Source organism: Ochlerotatus camptorhynchus, unplaced genomic scaffold (assembly GCF_037179485.1).
Source record: "Ochlerotatus camptorhynchus isolate MF236.1 unplaced genomic scaffold, CSIRO-AGI_Acam_v1.1 ptg000391l, whole genome shotgun sequence".
NCBI lineage: Eukaryota > Metazoa > Arthropoda > Insecta > Diptera > Culicidae > Ochlerotatus > Ochlerotatus camptorhynchus.
In genome coordinates this window covers 2082561-2102179 of record NW_027040878.1, presented here as the reverse complement: position 1 = coordinate 2102179, position 19619 = coordinate 2082561, and the positions used below count along the sequence as shown (strand labels likewise).

The 19619-nt window shown below is 39.5% G+C and overlaps 1 protein-coding gene across 2 annotated transcripts in view; it reads left to right on the top strand.

The window, feature by feature from the left end:
- Dh44-R1 (Diuretic hormone 44 receptor 1) overlaps positions 1 to 19619 on the top strand; it is a 145024-nt gene that overhangs the window by 43099 nt on the left and 82306 nt on the right. For both annotated transcript variants that reach the window (XR_010518425.1, XM_065233161.1), the window contains exons 6-8: positions 4244 to 4320; positions 5233 to 5343; positions 19199 to 19384. Coding sequence is in view for 1 of the 2 variants with exons in the window: in XM_065233161.1 (XP_065089233.1) it covers positions 4244 to 4320; positions 5233 to 5343; positions 19199 to 19384 (374 nt within the window). In the remaining variant the exon portion in view is untranslated. The remainder of the gene's footprint in view (positions 1 to 4243; positions 4321 to 5232; positions 5344 to 19198; positions 19385 to 19619) is intronic.

Here is a 19619-nt window from a genome sequence, read left to right as displayed (position 1 = left end):
CGGTCCGGTGGTAAGTAAATAACGCCTACGCTAACTGTTCTGCTCGTAGTTTTGATCTTAACCCACAGTTGCTCAAGCGAAGCAGTGATCGGTGTAGGGTCGAGACAGCAATTTAAGCGCTTTGCAACAGCTATGAGTACACCACCTCCACGAGATTTAGTGCTGTTTAGACGGCTACGATCATTGCGAAATACTGTGAATAAGCTACCGAAAAGTTGCGATGAATTGATTCGACCGTCAAGCCACGTTTCGGCAAGCACCACAGCATCATAGTTGCACTCGAGAGCAGCCAGGAAAAATTCATCAATCTTCGTACGTAACCAACGAACGTTTTGATAGTAGATCAGCAGTTCACCAGGTGATCCAGATTGAAGCGCAGAAGTACGTTGTTCGGCTAGTGACGATGGTTGACTACCGATGGATGAATTGCCTGATTGCACAAGCTGGAAGCCTCCCTCACCAGATCCTATCACAGGACCGGGACGGCTGTTGAACGCAGGCTGGACGGTCACGACTGTGAAGGAGGGCTTGAACGCTTCCAAAATACTTTGCGTTGTGCGTCCCGGAAGGCATGGTGTCGGTGACTGTGTTGCATTGGATGTGATGGTACTGTGATAATGAAGGTTATCAGTGCGGATAGTGTTCAAAACGTGATTGTACTTGCCTGCGCAGGCAGTTTGGAAGACCCCATCTCCAAAATCATACACAGGGCCGGGACGGCTGAAGGTCGCTGGCAGGTTAGGCTCGACTGTGATGACAGGATTAGGGGCTTCCGTTCTGCTAAGATCGATGCGTCCCGGTTCCGAAAGCTGAGCAGCGAAAACATTGGCAGGCGTTTTAGGCAAAACATCTTGAACAACAGGTATTGAGACGTCATTACAGCAGTGTTGAAGGCTTCGTTCGTAACATCCAGGATTGGTATCAGGAACTTGATTGGGAATACGAGATGTGGTGCTGAAACTCGTAAATAAATCAGGCGGAGAATTGTTGCAATCATTCGGTAACTTACCTGAATTGAGAGCTTGGAAGACCCCGCCGCCATTCTCAACCACAGGGCCAGAACGACTACGATGACAGGAACCAGCAAGCACGACTGGGTTGAGAGGCTTTGGGGCTTCCATGAGGCAACAGGCAGTGCGTTCTGGTTCGGCGGATCCACGAGTAAGATTCAGCAGCTTATCTCGACATTCTGATGGGCTCGATTTCAACCACTCGGAGCAGGTTCCTCCGAACCGCCAGTTGGCCTATTTGATGCTGATCACTCGTCTTTCGTTTTTTTCATAATTTTCAAACTCTCGAAAGTAAACATTTTCAGGCCACGAATTGCTTGAATGGTTGTTGGTTTGCAGGGTTCGTGCCTTGAATTCTTAAAAATCATCTAGAGAAGTCATTGTTTACAAAAGCAGTTACGCCTAATTCCAGTTCTATCAAGTTATGTTTATATCTAACATACGATGCTCTTGAAGGCAACATTGGGGGTGCAATTTCAAAAACCAAAGTCAGTCGCGGCATGAGAGTGGTCTGATTTTGATCAAGAGATGATGGATTTTTATTCTTAATACGGCAATCGATAGGATTTTTTTCTACGAATCTGTTAAAATTAAGACTTCATTATTTTTCAAAATGTCACTTTTGTTGCTATGATAGTTAAAATTATCACCGATTGCCTGCGAAAAGCGATTTTCCTAACACAGATTTCAAAGTTGAATTCCATCCGGTCTCACCAAACGGTGTTTATTCAATTGCAGTTAACAAATAAGATTTATTATATCAGACCACGTAGTCCTACGTCACCATTGCGTACAACCTCATAGGGCTGTCCCTTGTAGTTTTTTTTTAGTCATTTTAACGCTTTTGGGTTATTCGTGACTTTTCTGGGGGTGAGATTTGTTCATGTGACTTTGGCGTGGTATGAATTCTAACCACTACACCGGGGTCGCCCCCTCGATCGATTACTTGTTTTGCACCCAATACATACTGAATTGATATCACATACGTTGGAAAAAAATTACCGGGTTTTTGAACAGTTAAATATGTTTTATCATTAAATAGTGTTAACTGAACAACATCTGTAAAAATTCACAATATTTTTATCACTGATTTTTAAACTTTTACCAAATAGTCTATAGTTATAAAATACCGACCAGTGGAGACCTGGATTAGTGTGTAGGAGTTACTTCACTTTTACCGCGTATCAAGTCTTTACTTATGAGTCTGCCCTTCGCTTTTGGCTCTTAGTATTGTTGGTGCATTTGGCATGTAGAACTTCAAAATTCCTTGGAGTAACTGCCAACTTGACAGTGCCATGCAGTTCTACATAAATACATACTCAACACCACTCAAGCTGTGAGTTTTTCAATCCACTCCAGAAAACGCGTCAGAGAGGATTGGATGCATATGTAACTCGAGAATTACGCTTTCAAGTTCTCGAAAAATAGATTCCAACAATTTGATCTGGAAAATCTACATTTGGCAAACAACAATCGTCACTTTAGCACTCCTTCGTCGACTGATTCACTTGCAGAAGAAAAATACAACGCTTTCCTTCGGCCACTTTACATATTTTAGCATCTGTAATGAATCGAGTGAAATTGGTTCCTTTCGTAGTTTTCCTAGTTTCAGCGTTGACTCCTGCACGACTAGCGAGAGTAGGTTAGTAACTGAGTTGAATTCAACTCAAAAGTGCAAAAAGTGTGGTTACTTGGGCTAGTTCGTGAGTAGAATTTTCCTCGATTTTCCTTTTATTCAAGTTTTACCTGGAAAATCGTGGAAAATTTTTCTCACTCACTGATTACTCCCACTTTTTACACTTTCAAGTCGAACTCGTATTACTCTCATTGGCCGTGTGTGATATTCCGGACAGCTCCGCAGTAAATATATAGTGCATTCCAGCGCTAGCGAGTGTAAGCAGATCAAGTTGCACTTGGCTCCATGCCTCTCCATCTCACTTGACGTCAAACCATTTGCAGTAGAACATAGAGAGTGATAAACGATTGCGATAGAGGCTGTGCAGTGTGCATCCTTTCACCATTATCGTATTGTGTCGTGTCGTCCTTGATAGCAACAACACAACACTCGGAGCTAACATTTTCCCACTTTAACTTGTTGCAAACGGCAAAGCCACCGCTCCAGCAAACAAACGTAGCTGAAGTTGGAAAAAATATTGTAATTGTTGGTTGGCAGTACCTACGATGTACGGTTGTTGTTTGTCTTGTACCGGAGAGCAGCACTACAGCAGAAAGTACCAGTCTGTGGGCGCTAATGAGTCGAAGGCGAGCTCTGAACTGATGGGAAACTTTTAACGAAATGAGAAATTTTAATTACATTTAAGCGCACAAGTACCTTCCTCCATCCCTACCGCCGCCCGTTGTTGCCACTTGAGAGCTGATGAAGTGGTTGCGATTATTGCTTCTTGGTCTTGAGCCAAGGGCGATGGTTCGTGGGCGTGAGCACTGCAGCGGTTCTGACGCCCTGTGCGATTGGTTGCAATTAGTCGTAATTTGATCTATTGTTCCCGTCGCTTTCAGAGATGGTTCTGTTTTGAAACTAAGCGAAATGATTTAAAAGTTTAGAACAAAAAATTTGATTTTGTTGGAATCCTCCTAGTGTAGAAAATCGACGTCAGATGTATTTTTAATTACGTGGAAAGTCTGCCTCCTCTTGTAGAGAAGAAGTCATAACTCATACATTTGATGTTGTTTGTATGACATAATTATGACGGAAAAGCAGAGTTGAAAAAAAAAATCTACCCCGCAATTATCACATCGTCCAAGTAACAACAAGTATAACGACCATCTAGCAGGCGTCCATCATCCTTATCCTTCTGACTTATATCCTATTCATAGACTCGCGAACACATCACAGACGGGATAATAATGATTATTTCCTTCGCGTCAGCTCATCCAGCCAGTTTCTATTTAGCAGTAATTTCTCACCCCGAGGGTGCAATATTCTTCAGCAAGCAACCTCCCAACTCACCCGCATTCCCCCCACACACATACACATTTATGACGCTGTTTGTGGCCGGTTTTTATTGCAACCGACATTCCACCCGCGCTCGCTAACGATGACGATGAAGTAGATTCTTTGACCTCGCAACCATCCTCCCATTCATAATGAATTCAGCTTCACTGGCGCAGCGGGTAATTACACGCTTCTCACACCCACATTCACTAACTGTGCCCCATTATCATCTCAACAATTCCTCACGGCCTCGTTTTTTTTTTTTTTAATTTTCTTCCAGGAGGTCCCGGACTGTTTGTGACCCTGTGGGTCATTGCCAAGGGCATCGCCATTTCCGGTCTTGATCCAGCGGCCGCGGTAAGTCAACATATTCTGCTCCTCGAGCATCCAATGATTCAAATTAATTGAAAGCCATCATGGCGTGTCATTAATGATTGCCCATCCCGCAAAACATGCTCCTCAAACAAACAAACAACATTTACGTCTTGGAACATCTGGGGAAAATGTTCGTCCGGATAAACACGCGCTAAAGTGATCCAATTTTCTCCAGCGAAAATAACTCGTGGATGGGAGGAGCTCTCGAATGCTAGGGTTGCCAGAGGACACCATTTTTGGCAGCGACGGGTTCGCTTCCTGATCCGGCCGACTTACCGATTTCCCTGTCCACAGAGTATCATTGTCATTGAAAACCGTTTACCTTGGCAACCCTAGCATGCTCCCCCAGCAGGAGGTCGTTTATTACCCAATTGCTAATGAATCATAATGCTCACTCTCCGCTTTGCTAGATCTACTAAAATGGCCATTCCAAAACACAACCCCCCAGCACCGCCTTCTTTCTGCCCAAGACAGTACACAATAAGCGAAACACTCGACTCGAACAAACGGAGCCGACATGACGCGACGACGACGACCTATGCTACATCCATCCATCAGCATGGAATGAGATTTTCCAAACGATTCTAGGGCAACCTCTCATACGCCCCCTCATTGACATTTCCTCCGACGCTGACCACTGACTGACACAGGCCAAGGTGAAATATTGCGATGCTAGGATTTTCGGCCGAATTTGATACGTGACGGCCGTCTTTGACCTCTGCTCGAACACGACGATCAATGAACATTTCTTAGCCCCGGGGAGATAAGTCGGAGCAGGAGGGTCCGTTGAGATTGTCCCTCGAGATGAGGTTATTTATTTTACGTGAGCATATCAATTTGAATTGCCTTAACCGAACCTTTCCGCCTGTTCCCTCTTTGTTTGTCCAATTGCAGCACGAAATCGACTGTTCCTGGATGCGAGAATCGGTCGTGGACTGGATCTTCCAAGGGCCCGTTTGTGCGGTGCTCATCATCAATCTAGTGTTTCTCATTCGAATTATGTGGGTAAGTATACTGGGAGAAGCGAAGGGTTTGATTTTGCTGTTTTGTCGGCCTGGAATGTTCCCTTTTATAGCCGTTTAAAGTTATTAATTGCTTCCGATATGGGATATTATTACCAGAACCGGAAAGGAAACGACTCTGGTTGGAATGTAAATGGCATTCATAAATTTAAGTCCGACTGGATTTGGTTGCATGGCAAAATGTGATATGATAAGAGTTTTGAACTCTAAATAGAATGTTCCTTTAAAATCCATGTACGAAAAAGCATAGCAGTGGTAATTTTTGAGTTCTGTTTCTCGCAAATATTACCAATTCAGAGAAAAATTAGCGTTTGGCGTCAGATTATCAGCTTTAATAGCATGCTGTGGCTGTCAATTGCATCAAATTATTTTCCCTGAAACGGGAATATGCCCAGAAATATTTGCAAGAAGCTGAACAAACCATGAAAATGTTAAGCCTTTCTTAATTTTAGCTTGACCCCAAATAACCTTTATTTTTTCTAAGCCAGATTTCTATAAAAAAAAATTATTGTCCATGAGTTTTGTTTTTCTGAGAATTATGAACAATACCATAACTTTTGATTTTCAGTCAGGAAATAAGGATTCCTTATTCGCGAATAAGGGTACCCACAGATCTCATTTGTTTCAATACATAAAGCTATACTGTTTCCGATAAAGTTGTAGTACTGTGCTATAACAAAAAGTCTGGGCCATTCCTAATGATCCTGGCCATATATTAAATTGCTGTCTTGAGCAAAGTTGTTCAGGTAACCAAGTCTTTTTCGAATGGCGGCCATACTAGCTCAGAACTCTCTCACTACATGGCGCTACTTTTTTTACGTAGTACTACGTCTTTGTGAGCTATACTGGGATGCAAATCAAAAAAAAAATATGTAACGAAATAGTGTTAGGTTTTAAACGCTTATAACTTTGCCATTTATTGATCGATTTGAATTCTTGTTATACCATTTGATTCAGAATTGATGTGAGATTTGTTTGGAACAAAGATTATAGTAATTTATTATATGTAAACTATTGACAAGTGATCAAACTTTTAGGCCGCAATCAATCAATCACGTGCTCGCTTGCTATGACTATCGAGAGAACAGAGAGAGATGACCGGTTGTGAGGTTATGAAAGAGCTTACCAGTACGTTTTGCTTCAGATCATCTGGAGATGTGACGGTTGTAACATCCTTAGACGCCGTACACGGCCGATGAAACTAACTCAAAATTGAGCAGGATTTCTCTCAAAATTGTAGAAAGTGAGTAAAATTTTCCTCAAAAATCTACTTGAAAAAAGAGAAATGTCACGCTTTTTAAGTCTATGAGTACACTAGTCTAAATTACAGCCCAAGTAACATTTTAAGTTTTAAGAAATACTACATAGCAACTATAAAACAACATTCATAAAACCCTGGTCAAGGTTATTTTGTCATTAATGCATCCACTAAAACCTCATGTCTATATGTCTAGTTGGCCCACCCTGGAGATGGTTCTGAAGGGTGTATTCTCGAAGCTCTTCAAGATTGATTTACTGCAAAAAGTTGTATGACGAACGCATTGAGAATCATTTGAAAGCTACAACAAAAGCTATTTAGCAACAATAAAAACCCTTTCCGAGCCATTTCCCCTAGCCGCATGCTGAATCCACTAGGAAATCATCAATCAAGAAATAGAAAAGGATTTATGAATCCGATCTTATCAAAATAATTAAAATAGAAACTGACGGTATAAAAATCTTGTTGAATATCCAAATTTATTACAATACTTCTCTCTAGTTTTAAGTACGTGAAAACATCGAAAAAATTTAGCCCACCCTCGTAAAACGTCGATTTGACTAATTATTTAAAATTGAAAAAAAATATATGTATTGTTCAGATCGAGCTTGGTCGAGATATTTTTTCTTTTTATTATTTTCGCATTAAAATGTTTGCTCATTACTAAATTTACCAAAATATAGTTTTATCTAAGGAAATACTGATTGAAAATCGAAGATTGTACAAAAAACAAGCAAACTAATTGTACATAACCGTGGCATAAAAGTTGATTTTCATGGGTCATTTGTGAAAAGTTGTTTTGCTTTCAAGAATTCCTTAACAAATTAATTAGGTTTTAAAATGGCTTTTATGAAGAAAACTTGGAGACTGAATTGTATTTATCTAAAGCCATTTTGCTTGAACCTAACCCGTTCAGATTTATGGCAGCATTTATGGAGACAAAGTTGCCTGAAAAAAGTTAAAAGTTAAGTCTTTCGATAGTTGCGCTGTGGGATCCAGTGTTCTTCCAGGCGGTTTTCTCCCGATGGATTGGGAGCAGTTACTCAGATAGTTTGCGATACTGTTTTACAACATTTCGCATTTCGAACAGCTGGAAGCACAATCGTTCCCGAAAAAGATTCCCTTCTTCCGGATGGTTACAGAAGTGCACCATCCAATGATGCAGAGATATACGGTTGAATGAAATTTTCGAAGAGTCTTTCGCCGAATAAAATCGCTGCTTTGGATCGGAAACCAGCTAATCTCCGCTAACTAACAGTTTCAGTGGTTTGCTGTTGGTTGTTATTTCGATTGTTATCGCAAGATCTGCAGAAGGCTGGTATGTTTTTATGTGAGCTGGTTCTTCTAAAGAAGTAAATTTATCTGAAATCGATTTTATTTTTTCATCCTACTTCGTCTATCCTTCGAGATTTCCTTGTCATAAATTTGGCATTTACTAACTGTGAGGAACCATCTTTTAACCTCAATTTGTAAACAAAGTAATTGGGGAGTTAATGATGCACTTTAAAAAGGCTAAAAAGCAACAATAAATGCTTTTTTATCTAATGTAAAACCTAATTGTTTTATGGTTGCTTTTATAATGATAGAACACGTTTATAAAGTATTTTAACATGACATTACTAAACAATTGCTAATGACGTTTATGCTTGAATAACAGAACAGTTTAAAGGAGGGATTGATAACTGTTTTAAATTTATTTTTAAAACTTAAGACAGTTTTTGAATTTCTTGCCAGACTATAAAAGGTTTTTAAAACATCAAAAAGCTGAATTACTCAGCAGGAATGTTTTACACTTTAAAATGCTATATTTAAACTAAATGGATTGTTCATTGCCGTTATAAAACCATCATAAATCAGAGTGGATGCTAAATGGTTGCTGAATTGTTACAAACTTATTCTTCAACGTTTCACGGGAAAAACTGAAATCAAAAATACAGGAAATATTGAAATATTGAAATATTGAAAAACTCACAGAAGGCCATGAATTCCACAGTTTGCGCTTTGCGTACGACGAAAAGGCAATCTTATTAATTAGTTATTTCTCAGACTACGCGCTCTTGCCTGCAGAGATCGATGTGCCAGTAGAGTGGGACAGTCATTATGCGCACAGCGTACAACAGAAACACAGAGAGCACTGGATCAGAGACAATGTTTAATAAGAGACGCGCGAAGACTGAAGCCAAAAGTTCCAATCGAACCGTCAAACGCGGTTCCAATCGAGCAATGTAAATAAATACGAGCGCTTCACGAGGAAAGCCAGTATTGGAGTATTGAGATGGCGGTTGAAATTTAATTTTTGAGATTTAATTATAATTAAGTTTGCGTATGAAAAGTGCAATGGGATGCTCTTGGACTTTTGGAATACAAATAAAACACAATTAAAATCTTTTGAGATTATTTTTTTTATATTAAAATCAATGTCAAAAAGCAAATATTAAAAAAATACAAAGCCGCTGTCAAGTTTTTAAAGGGTGATACGGTCAAAATTTGGTCAATATCAACTTGACGTATTTCTTTCAATTTTGCATTTAAAAAACCTGAACACCCCTCATTTTGAAGGTGTGTGTGTGTAGAATGTTGCTCCTATCTTGATTTTGGAATTCACTCTTCAGTTGTCAAAATGCCGTCCAAGCAAGAAGAGCAGCGTATCAAAATTTTGCTCGCGCATCGCGAAAATCCGAGCTACTCGCACGCAAAGTTGGCAAAATCGCTAAAAGTTGCCAAATCAACCGTTACAAATGTAATTAAAGTGTTTGGGGAACGTTTGTCGACAGCCAGGAAGTCTGGATCGGGGGGAAATCGAAAACCGGAAGCCGCTGAGACGACAAAGAGAGTTGCCGGTAGTTTCAAGTGAAACCCTAACCTCTCTCTCCGAGATGCCGCAAATAAGCTGGGTGTATCGTCTACAACCGTGCATCGAGCCAAAAAACGAGCCGGACTATCGACTTACAAGAAGGTAGTGACTCCAAATCGCGATGATAAACAAAATACGACGGCCAAAGCGCGATCCCGGAGGCTGTACACGACGATGCTGACGAAGTTTGACTGCGTGGTAATGGACGACGAAACCTACGTCAAAGCCGACTACAAGCAGCTTCCGGGACAGGAGTTTTATACGGCAAAAGGAAGGGGAAAGGTAGCAGATGTTTTCAAGCACATGAAACTGTCAAAGTTCGCAAAGAAATATCTGGTTTGGCAAGCCATCTGTACCTGTGGCTTGAAAAGCAGCATTTTCATAGCTTCCGGGACTGTCAACCAAGAAATTTACGTGAAAGAGTGTTTGAATAAACGTCTGCTGCCTTTCCTGAAGAAACACGGTTGTTCCGTACTGTTTTGGCCGGATTTGGCATCTTGCCATTACGGTAAAAAGGCCATGGAGTGGTACGCCGCCAACAACGTGCAGGTGGTTCCCAAGGACAAGAACCCTCCCAACACGCCAGAGCTCCGCCCAATTGAGAAATACTGGGCTATTGTCAAGCGGAACCTAAAGAAGACCAAAAAAACTGCTAAGGGCGAGCAGCAGTTCAAGGCAAACTGGCTTTCTGCGGCGAAGAAGGTGGACAAGGTGGCTGTACAAAATCTGATGGCAGGGGTCAAGCGTAAGGCCCGGCAATTCGGATTTGGAAAAGCGGAAGCCTAACTGAATATTTTTCCTGAATTTTATACTAATTGAACTTGAAAAAGAAATTTAATTTGATTTTTTAAATAAACGATTTCACCGATTTACACGCGTTTTCCCTTGACCAAATTTTGACCGTATCACCCTTTAATCACTAGATTTGTATGGCTGATGAATACAAAGTCAGAACATTTTGAACTTATCATCTAGTTATACATAGCATCATCAAGGTAGGTAACCGGGTTGGAATATTATTGTTATTCATCAACTGTATTCTCGTAATGTTCTCACGAAATATGCGCTCCAGTGCAACGAAAAACATAAACACAGGCCCTGTAACCTTTTTTCAAGGCGTTTCCGGTGTAATCTGTCAAGATAGTGAATTTGGGGAAAAATGTCTCCATCAGTGGGATTTCTCTATTACTTTTTAAAGGGACGCATCTGCTTTTGTAAACAATGCATTTGATCGTTGGTTTGACGTAACTCATAGCTCACCCACGGTGGTGTTAGCATGCGTGGGCGAGCTACCAGCTAAGCCAAATCGACGAGCAAATGCATTGTTTTCAAAATATGTCCATTAGAATAAGAAAGCGTTGTAAAAAAAATGATTATTCGAATACTTCGTTTGAATACCGATACTACTGAAATGATTAAAAAGATATTCGCTCAAATTTAAAGTCACTCGAAGTAAACACAAAATTGCGCGTTGTCAAACCTTGCAGACAAAATACCTTTGTTGGCCGTGCAACCAGATTAACTTTTATTCGCTCCGCGCGTCTCTTATAAAACATCGTCTCTGCACTGAATGTATTTCTTCTGACGCTGAGAGTGTCCAGACTATCAATGAGCGATCTTGGATCGAAACACAAAAACTCGATTCTTTTAGTTCGATTAATTGATTTTATTCATCGATCCCAAACAAGCAGTGAATCCAAACACATAAAGCAACCAACGATACAGACAAAATCGGTTGCTACGACTACCATGACAAACTCGCTCTGTAACATATCTCGATCGGAGTGGTAGAAGGATAATGATACAGGGGAAATGACGGCTTCGGCATGACAGACTATTTTCGGCAACCCAAATTGAAACACTATTTTCACTTCGCTGAATGCATGCAAACGATTCTTTATGCTTTCAGCTTCAATTTGACTATATTTTTACCACTGAGAAAAAGCAATCTAGCAGGGTTTTCTTGAAATGAAACACACGTACTACAAATTGTAGCTGATTTCGAGTTGCCGATAATAGAACAGCAGATTTACATGCAGTTCAAATGGAACGGTTGCCTTGCCGAAGAAAAACTGGTTGCCGACAATACTCGCTCTCACTAGAGAAGATTGGAGCTTTGTAAAAGCGTTTCAAAACAGTTTTTGACAATTCTTTCGACTGAAATTGTTAGAGCAGCTGGCAGCAAATGTTTGTAAACAAACCAATACTGCATATGTGTGCGTTCCATAGAGAAAAAGGCTATAGAAAGAAGGTCGCTGCTTAGGTTGCCGAGAATACGTAAATTCCCCTATTGCATGCCTGCTTTGTTACAATATACACGGATGAGGACATGGCTTGATCTGAATCGAGAAAAGACATAACAAAATAATTCCCATTAACACACGTGTATCATCTTCGGCTTTACTTTGGGAAGCAGCTTGCCAACAATTTGCGTTTCCTTCTACCGCCCCGAGCGAGCAGTGTAGCACGGGCTACTTGTCATGAAAAAGAAGCAAGAAGATTATATCATTATTGCTTTCCACATAGCGATATCATTCGGTTCGTTGATCGCTTGTCATTTGGTGATATTTTTGATTCCTTGCAATCAAGACAAAAATCGACTAGATCGATCCTTTTCATTCGATATTTGTTTCGATCCAAAAAGAAAATTTCAGTGCTTTTGCATTTGCAATTTAATATTGATTTTTTTTTGCCTTGCACATCACTTGCTTTGAACGTGGATTCTGCCAAACAATCAGTGTGACAGTTCAGTAGGCAAGAACGAGAAAGAGAAAGTTTGGGGCTCCAGAGATGCTTATAGACCTTTTTGACGATTAATTGTCTTTGTCTATCTATCACACATGGATGAACGGACGGTTTGTTTTCCCACTAATCTGTTTCCCTCTTGCTCGCGCTCATTCGATTTAAATTGTGCAGTAGAGCACGGCAGTTTGACGAGAGGTTCAAATACGTTGCGCTGGTGGATACATTTGCTTTTGCAACGCTCCTTGATCCCCGTTTCAAGACACTGTACCTGGAGCAGTGCTGAGATTTGTCATTGTCCTTGACAGACTTTCGCGCGATATTGACAAAATTGTTCGTCACACAGTCAATGATAGACTTGATCCTCAAAAAAACCTTCGTCAAAATCTCATTCATTTTTTCGTCTATGATAAAGATTCACCTGGTAAAAAAAAGTGTAATTTCGTACATTCTATGTTACATTATTGTTATCCAAACAGTTCAAGACGTATGTTCGTCACTGACAGCATTATCATTCACAATTGACATGGTTTGCCTTGATTGTGACTTTTAGCTCAAATGAGTGACCAAAGCAGAATTGTCAATATCACCGTGTAGTGTCGAGATTTTGCAGCACTGACCTGGAGTCTTCAGCTCACGCTCGGGCAGTTAAAATTGTGTCTGAGCAGATCTACAGTACCAAAATAGCATACGATGATATGCACACATCTGTCCCCTCACCAAAACCAACCGGAGGCCTGTGGGATATTCATGACGAAATGGTAAAGAAAGTTATTAATCTACATAGGTACAAACATTCATTTCTTATGAGATATTTCAGATTCATCAGTCCTCTGCTATGTCAGAACTAGATTGCCATGGGGGCATATCGGCAGAGTTACAAAATTTCTTGCATCAGCCGGTTTTTCCAAGTTCTGTCGATCGTTTTCAAGCATGAGAGAAAATCCGTTTTGAATAACCTCATGTTTACTCCATTGCTCGAGACTAATTGTCAAAAATGGTAAGAAGTGTTCCGTCAGAGAGTTCTCTAAAACTGGTGAAACCACACATATATCGGCTCAATGCAAATGCTCAACTCAATGCAAAACGCATGGCTCAAAGCTACTTGAGGTCCTTTTCGGATGAGTTTTGGGATATCTGAATTAAGTACTTTCCCTACTTACCTGCTTTTACACTCCGACCATTAGACTGATGCAAAGTTTGAAATTTCCGCTCCACAGTGCTCAAACGGTTCCAAATTGGGTCCTGATTAGCCTCCCAAAATTTGAACTCATTTAGTGAGAAACTGACTTGGCACAAACCATATGAAGTTTATATGGAAATTACTATGAGTAACCATAATTTCGGTTCATATCTATCTCAAAATTCACCAGTTTACTCTACTCCAGAAAATGGTAGGTGAGCTTGTTGACTACAACTTCGAACAAATGTAAGGAACAAAAATAATTAATGATTCAAGTTACTGATGTCTTATGATTATGCTCAATCAACTGTTCAGCAGGCAACATTGGTGTTTAGCGCGTTGAATAGAGGAAAAAAATCATGGCTACTATGTCACACTGCAAAATACAGTGCTGCCCACAATACAGTTGCTTAAACTTGCCATAAGAATATCAATATCTTAAACAATTAATGACTATTTTATTTGACATTTGGCTGAAAAACAATTTTCTGCAAAGTTGTAGCTGATAAAAATTCCCATAAGAAAAGCAATAGAACATGTTAACAGTACAATATGGAAAAAGGCAATGGACAAAAAGTTTGGTTTTCCAATAGTAATTTCCATATAAACTTCAAATAGTTTGTACCAAGTCAGTTTCTTATCGAATGAGTTTAAACTTTCGGAGGCTAATCAGGACCTGACTTGAAACCGTTTGAACACTGTGGAGTAAAAATTTCAAATTTTGCATCAGTTTACCGACCATTCAATCGTTTTGTTTCATATGTTAATGTTTCGTTTTTTAAATCGTTCATTGAATACCAATAAAACGAATATTATATCCTGTTAAATCACTCACCTAAGCAAGTATCCTGAGCAAAAACTTCCACAGTCAAAAGAAATCAAATTAGTCATTTACTATATTCTCATCACGTATGTATGTTACACTCACAACTTTAACTTCGTACGTGCTAAACAAATTTATTTCTAAATTATATCAATCATCGCACTAAATGACTATTATAACCGAAATGTCATAACAAGATAGCTTATGTAACGTAATATCAACTTATGACTGAACTTGGCGTTAATTTGCACTAACTTTCGTATGATCCGTTATATTTGAAACATTTTTGTGCCATTTTGAGAAATGAATCGATTCAAAAGATTGATTCAAAAAGATCGATTCAAAAAAATCGATTCAAAATGCTTGATTAAATCGGTGAAACGATTATTTTCAAAAAAAAATAAATCGATTCACTAAGATCCATTCTTTCCTCAAGATCGCCCAATGCTAGTCCAGACCAATCAGCTGACACCAATTTTCATAAGGTATCAGCCAGTAATGCCACATATACAGAATTATCTGTAATCATACAGATTTTTTGTCAATATTTTGATACAGATGTCTGTATATACAGATTACAGATTTTTTTAAATAAACAGTTTTTTTTAAATAAAGGGAATATATTTTGTATTGTTTTTTAATAAATATATATTGATTAATTCCGATGAATAATCGTATCTTCCTGTTGAGCAGCTTAAATTCAATCTGAGCATCAAACCCAAATCGTATTTTTAACTAAATAAATTATTATTGTTTTAACTTCAAATAGGCTTGGAATCTTTCGAATGGACTTCTGATGTTCAGATGTTCTGATTTCTCGTTGGCAGAAATATTGGTTTCCCTTTCTATTCCCCCTTCAGATACGAAGTTAATTAAATATATTTTGTTAACTCGGTAAACAAGTCATTTTAGAAAACCCCCAAAGTGGTTGATTACAGTTTGTGAGTCGAAGAATCAACTGGATATTTTTATATTTAAAAACGTAATTATAGATATAAAGAATATTGCATGCAATTCGACTAAACTTTCTGTAAAAGTTCTGTGTTACGTCCAATGTCCAGATAAAGGTTTGTGCTTAACTGGTGCTTAATGTTTTGTATTTTCAGACAGTAAAAAACATACAAAACACTACGTAAATTCGCACTGAGACCATAATATAGAAATTATACAGATTTTTTCAAAGATTTTTGTCAGCCAGATATAGATTAAAAAGATTTTTTGCGATGAAAATACAGATTGAACTTTGGAAGGTAACGCAGGGCCCAGCGAAGAAACCTGCGTGGAACGCTTTCTATCCTGTCGGATCAATTTTGGTAGAAAGGATTCCAAACTGCTGATTCATATTCCAGTATCGATCGAACGAGTGCACAGTATAATGATTTCAAACAGTACACGTCTTTGAAATCTTTAGTTACGCGTAAAATCAGCCCTAGGTTTCTCGAAGCTTTATCCGTTATATAAGACACCTGTCTACTGAATGTCATTTTGGAATCCAAGATCACCCACGACAAAGAATAGTCGTAGATATGGGGACTATCCAAGTAACCAACAAGCCTGCTAATCGCCTTTTTGCAATATAATGCTGATATACCACTGATATAAAGTTTCAAAGCCCTATAACAACTTTATATTGCAAAAAGGGCGATTAGAGTGCTATTAACGGGCTTGGTGGTTATTTGGGTATGGCTTCTTGTGAATGAAATTACAGCCCACTTATTCGGGTTTAGCACCAAAATATTTTGAAATCGTCTGCACATGATGAACGACCCAAGTAGTACAATTCTGTCCCAAAAAGTTGCAGCAACTTGTTTATAACTGAAATAAGTCGTATATAAGTTTTCAAGACCAATTTATAACATGGGTGCTACTAGGGGAGGTCCTTTTAGTAAAATGCTGATGTCATTCAGGTACAATAGAAAAATTCACGGGGCCAGATGGCTGCCTTGAGGAACTCCAGAAGAGGCAGGGTTAGGGTGGGGCTTATTTTTCAAAATCTTTTGGGGACACGTTTTCTCATGTGGAAAATGATTACTAGGGCCAAATGAACAACATATCCAAAAATGAGCGTTTTTTGTTAAGATTTAGAGGTGGCGCCAGAGGCCTAAGGGCCAAAAGAAATTTTTGTTGCACACTTCTCAAGTAATAATTTCGGTTTTATAAGGGTTCTGTAGACCATAATTTAGACTTGTAGCATGCTTTAAAACCTCCATAAAACTTGCAATGTTATTTGGGTTGGTATCTAAGTGAGGAACTAGTTGGGCTTGCTGTATTCGATGAAAGTCTTCCCGACATATGGAGCGACAGAATCTCGCAAAATTAGCTTCACTCTACTGAAAGGGCTATCCGTCAAATTCATGATTATAATCGTAATGTAACTCAAAACGAAAATTTCCAGAATCTTATTGTAAACGTGAACTTCCACAAGAAAAACCTAACTGACTTGAAGAAAAGTACTATTGTTGATAAGTACTCGTCATAGTGAGGTCATATTCGAGAATTGGATTTTATGGATTAATAAAATTTAACACAAATATAATGAACACATTTCTAGATAAACATTTCAAAATGTCCTATCTGCATTGATCGATTCTCTTCCGTTAATAACTCAGCTGTAAAAGCTTTCCCTATTGTATTTGACATTTTGGATGCTAGATATTAGAGATGAACTAGCCTAAGGCTAAAAATCTCTTAAATAAAGAATTAAAAAAAAAAAAAAAAAAAAGGATGCTAGATAAGAATCTCCTTTATCGAACTATGTTGTAAAATTAGCGCGAAATCTGTTTGCATAGCAGTGGTTATCAAAAGGTCAAAGCAGATAGGACCATTTGAAATGTTCATCGAGATTTAATCATTTTCTCTCTCTCTTCTCTCTCACTTTCTCTCTCTCACACTCTCACGTTTTCGCTCGATCTGTATCGTACTCATACCAAGGGGGGGAGGTGGCTGTCAAATACAAACAATTGTGGTCTACCTCGCATAACTGGTTCCAAACGTAAACAAGCCATAAGAAACCTACAGTGTTTGTTTGCGTTTGGAACCAATTTCATACAAGAATGATCAGTAGGCTAATTTGACAGCACGTCCCACCCCAGACTCATACGCTCACTGCATCTAGCACTGCCAAGAATACTGTTTGCGCTAGATCATATTCGCGGGTGTAAGTCGGTTTGAACTTACACCTACGAATATGATCTAGCGCAAACAGTATGCTATGCCGTATATCTCGAAAATGGTTAAAGATATCGCCAAACGGACAAAATTTTTGTCCTTCAGGTTAACGAAATCACGTGTTTACTTAAAAACGCACTAGACTTGTTCGAAAATCAGCTTCGTTCGATATATTGGACTTAGGCCTCTGGCGCCACCTCTAAATCTTAACGAAAAACGCTCATTTTTGGATATGTTGTTCGTTTGGCCCTAGTAATCATTTTTCACATGAGAAAACGTGTCCCCGAAAGATTTTGAAAAATAAGCCCCACCCTAAGGGTAGGTGTTATGGAGGCAGTCTCCAATCTTGACGTTAAGACCGGCCGACCGGTCAAGTAAAATTGGAACCAATCAAGAAGACAGCCGGTGAAACCAAACCTGGCGAGTTTAGCAACAGCAATTTTGTGGTTGATTTTGTCAAAAGCGGATGGCAAATCTGTGTAGATAACATACGTAGTGAAGCAAAGTATAAAGCGAGTAAAGTATCGATGCACTTCTTCACCAGAATATCAGGAATTCCATCGGGTCCAAGTGAAGTCGAAGATTTCAATTTAGAAGTAGCCATCAAAATCTAGGAGTCTATGGCTACAGCTCTTGCTGGAACGTTTGTAGCAGCTTCGGTAATCTGTTGCGGTTGCAGTAGGGCTGAAAAAAATCACTGAAATTCATCAAAGTTCACTATGGATGAAACATTCATTTCATAGAATACGTAGAGAACAGTAGGCAGAGTTCCGGTTCACTCGAAGCTTCAGCGTCATTCAACTTAATCGTCGATGGCAATCCATTTTCTTTCCTCTGACTTCGAACATAGTTCCAAAAAGGACTTCGGATTAGATTTCATGGATGCTTGAATGTTGCGCTGGTTGTGCTGGGCTGGGTTGTGATCCAATTCGTGTCCGTTGTTTTGCGCTTAAAGTCGTTGCCGTTAAATCAGTTCGAAGTCTTTCTCTGTTGGTTTCTTGAACAATTATAAAGGTTTCAGAGACAGTAGGTGGTTAGCCTAAGGTCTCATATCCGCCGGGGCCATCTTAGGTGTAACTTCCGGGGAGGAGCATTTCTTATTCAGCCGCTGGATGCCAGTCAGACGCTTTTGCCCAGTCATGGAGTTGGCAGTCTTTTGTGATCATATGAATCGTGGAGGCGTAAGGTACGAACTTGTGAGGACCGGAGCTAGGTAAATCGGTCCTTCCAGATTGTCACTCACCATTTATTTTAAAATTTTAATCGTGACGTGACAACGTACAGAATCTCGTTCAATCTGTAGAACATCAATATTTCTACTCCGGGATGATTAAGAGAATCAACAAATATAAATTTACTATGACATCGTACAAGCCTTTACGGATATATGTACATACTAAATCACTAAGCCCCATCTTTAGTAAAGTTCCGATTTTAGAAGCCTCCTTTTTGAAAATATTTCCTAATGTTACGGTTATGTGAAATTATTGAAAGAAAGTCAGATGCGTGGAGGGGCTGACAAAACCGGTCATTACTGTATGTGGTTCTCTGTGCAAATCCACTTGTTCTAATAAGTAACAGAGTAGCAACTACGATATCCACGGTTTTGAAAAAAAAATAAATGTGTCGTAGAATCTTAGATTTTCCTGTTGAGTGTTGAAATGCTGAACCACTGAATGTGATGTGAGCTGAAACTGTAACCACTATTATGTAACACGTGCAATACTAAGTGAGCACTGAAAGAAACCAGATTCATATGAGAATGCCTGAGCACATTAATTGCAACCACTTCTCCCCTTCGCTTCCACAGGTGCTAATCACTAAACTCCGCTCGGCCAACACCGTCGAAACGCGCCAGTATCGAAAGGCATCGAAGGCCCTGCTAGTACTGATTCCGCTGCTCGGTATAACCTACCTGGTCGTCCTGGCCGCACCGTCCGAGGGTGTCGTGAGTGACATTTTCGCCGTGGCACGGGCACTGCTGCTGAGCACGCAGGTAAGATGCATAACGAATGAGGTCATTAAATTATGTCTGAGTAGACTGTATATAATTACAGCAAAGGTCTCAAGTGCACAGAACTCTAGAGGATTTAGCTCCCGTGAAACTACTTTAATACTGCAACGTAACCTTCAATCTAGCATGGTTGGTAGAAACGGGCAGCTCCATATAATTAGGGGGTAATCATGGTAGTGTTTACACAAGAAACTGGAACGACTGAACATGGGAATCG